General features: G+C 35.3%; 1 protein-coding gene across 1 annotated transcript; it reads right to left on the bottom strand.

Annotated features, from left to right (window-relative positions):
* Positions 1 to 229: 229 nt before the first annotated feature.
* On the bottom strand, positions 230 to 2,315 carry LOC105190980 (uncharacterized). Its single transcript, XM_011154040.2, has 3 exons — positions 2,190 to 2,315; positions 896 to 1,237; positions 230 to 499 (listed from the first exon to the last, which is right to left on the bottom strand). The coding sequence occupies exons 1-3, from the start codon at positions 2,313 to 2,315 to the stop codon at positions 230 to 232; spliced, it is 738 nt and encodes a 245-aa protein (XP_011152342.2).
* Between the last annotated feature and the right edge of the window lie 7,902 nt (positions 2,316 to 10,217).

The raw sequence follows: 10,217 nt of genomic DNA, 5'->3' as shown, positions 1-10,217 counted from the left end.
ACTCTGATATGACCGAAGATTCGCTGTACTTTCACTGTGCACTATGCAGTATATGCAAGATTAGCCAAGACTTTGAACTGAACTGAAGATATGAGAAATAAACGGACAAAATATGCAGATTTATCAAGAATTTTCTAATACAATGAAAAAACCTCTTTCGTTATCCCAAAACGAGCCACAGTGATGGGTGAAAATACTATAGGTTGCGAATGTGACAATTACCTGTTGTTTAACGGCTGCTTCTTGCTCCATCCTCGGAAACTCTTTGCTGGCTTTCTAAAAGCTGGTCTCCAACTTTCATCAGTTTGTACAGTTTCTCAGTGAATGTTAAGGATAGCTCCAACTCCTCCATATCAGGTATGTCGTTATTATATATAGTCGGAGATGCAAAGCATTTTTTATAATAGTAACTTCTATTCCTCTCGACGACCTCTGATAGTGCGATCTCCGAATTAATTTCTTTATTGATATGTTGCAGTCGGTCATTAATATTGCAAGGCTATAAAAAAAATGAATACAACACAAATTAATGAACACAAAATTAGATAGTTGAAATCGTCAGTCATGGTTATGAATATTCTAACAGTAAATTCGTCATAGATTACTGAAATAACTCATTGCATTCGGAAGATTTCCATAATTTATTCAAATCTACTATAAAAATTGCCATTTTAATATACATAATTTTCGTAACACACAATTCGGCAAAAATTTTACAAATTGTCTTATCTCTACATGTCTTCTAATTATTTTACTCAATAGCATAGATTTCTTCGGCGTCATAAAACATATTTGAAATGAATGAAGGGAAGATATAAAAAATCAATTCTGTTGCATTTCTTAAATACTTTCTCGTGCAATAACTGATGAAAACATATTACGTGTTTTTACTCACCGGTCTGCTAGAAATTTCATCAGTCCAGTTTGCCATAGAGCTGTCAGTATTCATTAAATGATGTTTTTGGACAGTAACGGTCGGCTGTACAGCTAATGCATCGTCCTCGGAAGCCCTTTGCTGGTATTTTAAAAGTTCGTCTCCAGCGTTGATTAGTTTATGAAGTTCCTCAGTGAAAGATAAAGATAGCTCCAACTCCTCCATATCAGGCATGTCGCTATTATATATAGTCGGAGATGCAAAGCATCTATTGTAATAGTAGCTTCTATTCTTCTCGACGACCTCTGCGATTTCCAAATCAAATTCCTTCAGATGTTGGACTCGGTCATTACAATTGTAACACTAAAAGAAAGTGCACAAAATTAGATTGTTGAAATCGTTAGTCATGATTATGAATATTCTAATAGTAAACTCGTCATAGTTTACTGAAATAACTCTTTTCCTTCGGGACGTTTCCACAATTTATATCAAAATCTATTATAAAAGTTACCATCTTAATATACATAACTTCCGTAACGTACAAATTGGGCAAAAATTTTTCAAATTGTCCTATCTCATTATTTTACTCAATGCAGATTACTTCGGTCTTATGAAAGGTTTGATAAAAATGAGGGAAAATGTTGTAAGAAAACAATTTTGTCGCATTTTTCAAGTACTTTTCCGTGTAATAATAACTGATCGCTCGAGTCTTTAATTTGCCATTGAATTTCAAAAAATGTTTAACGTTACTGACACACTCCATAAGTGTACCACGTACATATAGTAGATATAGATTAAAATTGTAGTTTAAATTATTTTGTCCCAAGATGCAACACATTTTGCTTTTACTTTTTTGTATTCTGATATGACCGAAAACCTGTGTTTCGATATACAGAGTGAGGAAAGAAAATGGAAACCCTTGAAAATTTCGAAAGATATAAGTTTTACAGAAAAGTGTTTCAGACAAAAGTTATAAAGCTCAAAACGGTGTATTTACTGACCTTATCAGTTTGATCTTAAGAGGCGTTGCCAAGGTCAGGTCAAGTTCAACTTATTTTTTTTTAACAGAAACACCAATTTTTTATTATATCATCCTTTTCTACCAATTAATTTGAACAACATTTGTCTGAAACATTTTTTTATTTACCTCATATATTTTGAGATATTTAAGAAAAACTTGATGACTTTTTCAATACTTAACTAACGATATCTCGTCAACTATTTGTCAGAAAAAAAATGGTACTACACTGTACAATGTAATCAATATATCGAGCAGCTTAATGGATATGATAACATATTATATGTTTTTACTCACCGGTTTGCTGTAAATTTCTTTAATCTCATTTTCTATGTTATTGTGGACATTCCTCAAAGAAACTTCTTGGCTGGTAGCGGCTGAAAGCGCAACCTGTGATACCATCTTTGTATCGTCCGGGAACATATTGGTCACTGAAGTGGCAATTCTTGAATCTAGACAGACGGAGGATGTAACTTAAAATCTATTTACACAAATTTTTGATGAGGAGAGAATCAGACTGCACTACAACAGAAACTTGAAACTCCTTCGTGCGCGTAAAAACAGAACTTACGTTCAGTACTATCACAACGCGACTCGGTTCACCTGAGCGTTCTGTTTTGAGCGTTTCTGAGATGCGGACGTCTGAGTAACTCAAGAACGATTGAAGAAAATCGACTGAAGACGACTGAAATCGGAGGTCAGTATCAGTAGGGGTACAGATCCTCCTACCTGACCCTTCGTCCAATCAGAGGCCGGTTTTGTCACACCCTGCACCCTGCTATCTCCACCAGCTTAAACCAGATTTCCTATCCTTTCCCTTGAATTTTTTTCCTTGAAGGTACGTGGTCTTTTTGGAAGGTAGGTTTCTGTTGCAGATAACATTATCTCCTCGTATATCTTTCTATTCATATCCAGGAGAGACAAGATCGTCACGGTGCATTAAGCGATACAATAAGCTAGCAGTAAATATTTCTGCGGTGGGATCATTATTCAAACTTTTGTCGGCATAACTCAAACCTTTTACCATATTTTTGAAATCTGGACAACAGATTTTAAAGGAGCAGTGTAGGCTTAATTTAGGAAGGAACTAAAGTCCTCTATCGAAAATTTCCAAGCCACTGAAAAGAAAAATATTATTCAAAACTCTTGTTTCTTTGCAGCAATTATATCGAATGACGTCAGAAGCAAAGACTTTATGCGAACAATACAGATTACGTTGTAGTAAAAAGATATGTCCATTGAATGACACAATCGCTCGAGTATGTCTTAATCGATTTTTAAAATGCTCCGGAAATTTTTCTTTCGCTTAATCAATAAATAACTGCAAAATTAATACGATATTCGACCATCCTACGTAAAATATTTAGAGAGTGCGGATAAATGAGACGGCGAGCGCGCGCTGAGATGCTAAGAGAGGAAAGATTGAGCCATTCATGCTATAGCGCGAGTTTGTCATTTTAGAGACGATTGGGGGCGCATTCGACGCGCAACCGGGAGTTGAAGAGCGCCGCTGCTCCCACTTGCAACGCCATTCTTACTTCTCGCTCCATGGTATTTTGGCTCGCTACGTTCTAAAAGTTCGAAAGTTCGAAAAGTCAAACAGTAAGAATTGATTTTGCTTGATTAAGTACTTCCTGCACCGTTTCTACATAAAAAGACATAATAATAAATAAGTAAATAAATAAAAAATCTTAATAAATATATGTCCTCAAACAGATTAAATTCTAAAATATATATAGCTGGCGTAATTTTAAAAACTATATTTTATTCATTTGTATACATTCCTCAAATTTCTAACGTCAATTTATTGTACAGAGTACGAATATGTACTGTGAAATTTGTAGGGTAATTTTTTTCCAAATGCAGATAGAGAAACGAGAAAAAAAGCAGAAATGAGGTGAGTTTTATAGAACGGACAGATTTTTAGAAAGATACCTGAGGAGAATACAGTAAAAAAGGATCTTGGGAAACATGATAAATAGTCCAGGTCGTGTGGTATAATTGAGACACGATTATATACGGTTGTCTGTTCCAAGGTTAGGTATTTCATGAAGGAAGGTCAAATATTGTGTTAATTTTGCAGTTATTTTTTGATAAAGCAAAAGGAAAATTTCCGGAGCATATCAGAAATCGGTTGAGACCGATTGTGTAATATTTAGGGGGATAACGACTAACAAATCTGTGGCAACTGTGTTATTCACAATTTTACATAGTGGTTTATGAACTCGATAAATATGTTGTTGTTTATCGAACTTGCGACATCAAGCCCACGCAGAACAGAAAATCATGATGACGTTAAAATGACGAGGAAAACTAATTTTTTCATCATGTTTCGATTATCTTCTCGTCACTTTGATGTCATCATAATTTTGTGTTCTACTTGGGAAGGAAATGATGGTCAAGATATGATAACAAAAGGAATAGGTACAAATAATTGGCGATGAGCAGCAACAGAAGTAAACATAAATTACAACGAATGAATAACAAAGTTAAAAAGAGACTGATATTTAACTTGTATTATTGGACAATTGAATTCAATGAATAAATTTGTATAAGGATATCGCACAAATATAAATGCGTACATACGATGAAACTCTGATTTTCGATGCAGCCACGAGACAACAAAAAAAAAACAAAAAACAGATCAAGGAGCAGATTCTGTTTGCGACGTAATATCGACGTAAAAGTTATTAATGTAGAATACGATAAAGTTATAATATAAATTATGCACATTACACTAAATAACATAATTATAATAATTTCTGGTAACCTCCTTGTAATTCGCATTCGACATGAAAGTAACAATAAAAAAGTAACAAGGTAAATAGTGACAGGTCGAGCCGAATGACCCAAAGGGCAATAATATTTCCGAGAATTAATTCACTCACTCATTCAATTAATCCACTTACCTTGTTTTATAATGAAGGATATGCGCTTTATCTAGATAGTTTCATGCAGATGCTTTAGAGCTATATATTTGTAAACGTTACATACAATTGGTTTTTGTTGCAAAAAGAATATTATGAGTTAATTATGCAAAAAGATCAATGACTTGTATTTTAATTAATGGGTTAATAGAGGGTGATAAATAATGTATAACAGTACACAATTAACAATGCATAACGTTCGTTTATTATAAAATATTGATATAATATGAAGTGCTTTATGAAGAAAATATTGAATAAAGTTAAATATGGCCAGGTGCTTTTCTGCGGAAGAGTATCCTAAAAGTTTCTTTTTCTTCTCTACTGATTGGTCCTCTCCAGTCAAGTGATTATCAATTCTCCAAATCAACAAACAGTTCATTCCCAGTAGAAAAACCACATAAAGGACACTAAAAATAACGTACAAAAATCACAAAATTAAATAATCGAAATTGTTGAAATTGTCATTTATGACTATAAAAATTCAAATATTAATTCATTATAAATTATAGAAATAACTTCTTTCGCTTGGAAGATTTCCTTATGTTCAAATCTACCATTCTAATTAGCCATTCTAATATAGGTAATACGTGGCTCGAAACATTGCACGTTGCGAATGTAACAGTTACCTCCTGTCCAACATCTGCTTCTTGTTTGAAAGATATTTTATGTTTGGATGCTCTTTCCTTGTCTGCTACATATTCGTCATCAGTTTCCATTAGATTATGAAGCTCCTGAACAAGCGAGGTATACTGCTCTTCCATATCGTCTGTTTTAGGAGAGTCGCTAATATCGTGATATTTTCTAACAGGACGTTTAATAATATAATAAAAGCTTGCAGCATATATAACGTCTTCACGCACCAGCTCAATCTCATCATAATCGGTAAATTGGTATTTCGCAGACGAGTTGGCGTAAGTCTCATACTAAAACACAGCAAATAAAAACCACGAAATTAAACGGTTGAAAACGTCATTGATGGCTATAAATATTCCAAATAAACAGTATTATAACTTACATATGTATATGTATCTTTACTCACCTTTCTGACAGAAAGTTCGTCGGGCCTCTTTAATATGTCGCTTTTGACATGCATCGAAGAAGTTCGTCTGGTAACGGCCGAATATGCAGCCAGTGGTACAAATTTAATCTTGGAATCGTCCGGGAACATATTGGTCACTGGAGTGGCAATTCTTGAATCTAGAAAGACGGAAGATGTAACTTAAAATCTATATACACAAATTTTTGATGAAGAGAGAATCAGACTGCACTACAACAGAAACTTGAAACTCCTTCGTGCGCGTAAAAACAGAACTTACGTTCAGTATTATCACACAGTATCACAACGCGACTCGGTTCACCTGAGCGTTCTGAGATGTGGACGTCTGAGTAACTCAACAACGATTGAAGAAAATCGACTGAAGACGACTGAAAGCGGACATCAGTATCAGTAGGGATACAGATCCTCCTATCTGACCTTTCGTCCAACCAGAAACCGATTCTGCATATTTGTCACACCTACATTTCCCTGGACACCCGAGTCTTGTCTTTTGACTTGCACAGTTTCGTTGGAAGGGATATTTAGCATGTAGTCGGAGGTCAGTGTCAGTAAGGGTACACATCTTCGGAAAGTCAGGTAGTAAGGACTGAAATATTCTCGATCAAGTGTTTGTCGAAACGGTTCTGCAGGTTTCGCTGGACATTCAGTTCGCTGGACATCGTCGAGAAAGTCCAGTCGGAAAAGAACCGCAACGTGTACGAATGAAACGTGAAGTGGAAAACGTTAGAAGTTCGCAGTGATAAAGTAAATACTTGGGGTGGAATCGGAATTATGATGGACAGCAACACCTTTGCGCAAAAATCGCAGTCTACAAAAATCGATATAGTTTTTCCGCCATCGGATTTGTTATCGGTTGTTATTGATATCGAGGGCGACACTTCTGCGAACTTCTTTCCACCGGACGTGAAGATTCAAATCGAAGAGGATACGTCTACTCCCATGTTAACGAACACCCACTCCATTTTAAGGAAGCGTGAATTGGCCGCCAGAGAGGAATATATTTCATTGCAAATTGAAGACGACTCATCCATTTTACTCGGGGAGAATGATAATAGTGAAGTAACAAATATGATCGTGAGTGAAGGAACAGCTATTTCTGGAAAGGCGAACCACCCCTTTCCGCAATTTTGCGAGAGAGACAACGATGTTCTTTCCCAAAATTTCTCCCAACCACCGGACGTAAGGATTCAAATCGAGGAGGATACACCGACCTCTTCGTTAACAGACTTGCACACGCATTCCATTCCAACGAAATATCAGTTGGCGGCCAGAGACGAATATATTTCACATTGCTAATAGAAGATTCTTCTACTTTACTCGAAAAGAATAATAACAGCGAAATGACAGAATTATCGATCGATAGATTTATGCAATTCATCCAGCAAATACGAATACAACGAATCTATCGTTATATGAAATGGAAACTTCGGCGGCTTTGGATACTAATGAATGATTTTTCAAATAAATTGGATGAATTAATGGCCGCGAATCCAATAACAGCTGTTTATCGCCTAGCATATATAAATCTATAAAGACTGGTTATTACAGACATTTCCGAGAAATTCGACAAGGTATGGGCGAGAAAATAATTTGATCGATTATATAATTTGAGAAAAATTCTTATCAATTATAACATAAGATAATCCTGTTCTCTTTCTCTCGCTAGTTCTCACTTATATTGTTATCACCCTTTCCTCTCTTTCTCTTAGAATAATATTTTCTCCTTTAAATATAGGACGAAGATAGAAACGACCGGACAATGACGAAGAGGCACATCGGTGATAAATCGACAACAGTTCTTCACACGACTGACAAACGTTCACACGTCGGCCGTGCGCAGCGAATTTGTATTATAGGATAACAACTCAAATATATTTCTTTTATATTCTAAATGTTTTTTTATTTTATTCCAAATCCCTTTTACATGATCATCTGCGTCCCAGTTAGTAAGCATCATAAATATTAATTTTAATCCGCTTCTTGATAAAAAAATATTATTGACGATTCGATCGTTTTCTACAGTTCAGATATAGTAAATGTTCTGAGTTTGCCCAGCGCAGGGTACGGGAAAATTGTTATATCAATCTCGTGAATTATTCATGTTAAGTTTAGGTCAGTAAATTCTCCTGACGAAAAATCCTCAATATCGATGTAGCAGTTACCGATCCTTTTTTACCATATATTCTTCAGGTATCCTTCCGAAACATCTGTCCGTTCCACAAATTTCACCTCGTTTCTGCTTTATTTACTCGTTTTTCTACCTACACTTGGAAATAAAGTTACCCTAGAAATTTCACACTCTGTCACGTCGCAATCGTGAGTGTTTATTTGTCCTTTTTGAGGTCAATAGATTTAACTAATTTACCTCGGGACGGACAAGTTTGTGTGCAGTGTTTGTGGGTGAGATTTAGTGTTGAAAGAAGAAAGGGCAAGAAAATGGGATAATTTCTTGAGAAACCAGCTTTTAAATTATTTAATAAATTGTTTAATTATTTTACATACCAGTTGTGGTTGCTCAGATTGAAATAGACAAATTATAATATATAATGTGCCACTGGTGTTTGATGAGCGATTGTACGAATTAGTGAATGATCCAAATTGGTGAATAAATCAGATGAGTGAAATGTTACATCTTGATCGTGAATGTTTATGAGTTATCGTTTTCGGGTCAATGGATTAAACCAATTTACCCTGGAATCGGCAAACTTGTGGTGTGTGTGTGTGTGTGTGTGTGTGTGATGTATGGGTGTGAAAGAAAAATAAGAGAGAAATGAATAGATTTAACCAACTGATTTACTTACGTTTAGGCTTTTTGATTAGGCTTTTTGATTAGTGGACTTTAGGAGCGTTACGTACTGAACAACAATTGACAAACGAATAAAAAGGAGATAGGAGTCAGAGTGGAGAGGTTCGGTTATGTGACACTGGGCGAAACTGTATCTTAAAACAAACCTTTGTTTACCGGCTGAATACAACTGAGAGACTTATATATGAATTCAATGACAACTAGTGTGAATGGCAATTAAAATTTAAATTAGAACGAAATATAGATGGCAATTAAAATTTACAACGAACAATTGATGTAAAGTATCAAAGATGATTTTGGACATGTATGATAAGTTACAATAAACTGAGATTTGAATATTGTAAAGCAGTATTGGGAATTAAGTGAGCAGCGCGAGCCGATTTCAAAGGCAACGCCCGCACTCCCCCCACTACCTGCCGAAACGTCCGGCCGAGCCGCCGATTGCGCGTGAGACGACCTGCCTCAGGCCTCAGGAACGATCTCATATATGATATAAGATGGGATCGCACCCTCCGTCAAACTAAAATTAAAATATTTATTTATGTTTAAAAAATAATTCTTACTCTCATTGATGATGAGATATTACGCTTTTATTTCTAATATAACAAATTCTCTTTAATAATAACATAGTGATGACAATAATTAAGAATATAATTATTAAAGTTGTGCCAATAGATTTCCACATCACCCATTAGGTATTATTGTCGTTGCGCCTTTTTTAAGTGGTTTCCCCAGTGGGCCTACTCCACTAAAAATTAATGAAGATGAAATATATTACTCAGCAGGAAAGCGAAATGCTACATGGTGAGAAATATAAAAACGGAAGAGGAACAATAAGAACAGAGCAAAAAATGGCCAATTTTTATACAAATATTAATTGGATCTTCTTGCTTTACGTGCCGATTCTGCTAGGGATGATATATCCACAGAGATTTTGGAAGAGGTAGTACGCATCAACGATGATAGTGATGCATCGCTTAAAGATGAACGTTTGTCTGTTTTTATGATTTTCATTTTAGAAAAAGAACATTCGCATAAATATGTGGACCCAAACATAACAAATCGCACAATTCGTTAAACAATGTAATGTTATTGATTCTTTAATAAATCAGTTTGATACGCGTTTCAGTGATTTCGAAATGCTAAGAAAAGATTTAAGTCTCTTTTGAGAATCCTCTCACTGTGCAAATCGAGGAACAAAGCCTACATCTTCAGGCAGAATTGTGCGACATGCAATATGGTCTTTTCGCGACATGCAATATGGTCTTTTCGCTAAAAAACATGATAGCAAAAGGGTGTCGAATTCTTCAAAATTTTAGACGCATCGTGTTATTCACATCTTAAAAATGTCGGTCTTCGAATTTCCTCTATGTTTGGGTTCACATTTATTGACGGATATGTTCTTTCTCCAAAATGAAAATGTAGAAAACAGGCAACGTTCATCTTTGTGCGATGCATCACTATCTTCATTCATATCACTATCATCTAATGCGTACCACCTATTACAAAATCTCTTGTGGATATATCATCCCTAG

The sequence above is a fragment of the Harpegnathos saltator genome, unplaced genomic scaffold, assembly GCF_003227715.2.
Source record: "Harpegnathos saltator strain DR-91 unplaced genomic scaffold, Hsal_v8.6 scaffold334, whole genome shotgun sequence".
Taxonomy (NCBI): Eukaryota; Metazoa; Arthropoda; class Insecta; order Hymenoptera; family Formicidae; genus Harpegnathos; species Harpegnathos saltator.
Note: the sequence above shows the minus strand (reverse complement) of the source record. Positions and strands in the feature narration are given on the sequence as shown.

Bases quoted from the DNA above. Each gene is read 5' to 3' on its own strand.
- LOC105190980 (XM_011154040.2), bottom strand. From the start codon at position 2,315: ATGTTCCCGGACGATACAAAGATGGTATCACAGGTTGCGCTTTCAGCC. The intron at 1,238-2,189 runs GTGAGTAAAAAC...ACTTTCTTTTAG, and splicing joins AAGAAATTTACAGCAAACCG to TGTTACAATTGTAATGACCG. The intron at 500-895 runs GTGAGTAAAAAC...TTTTTTTTATAG, and splicing joins ATGAAATTTCTAGCAGACCG to CCTTGCAATATTAATGACCG.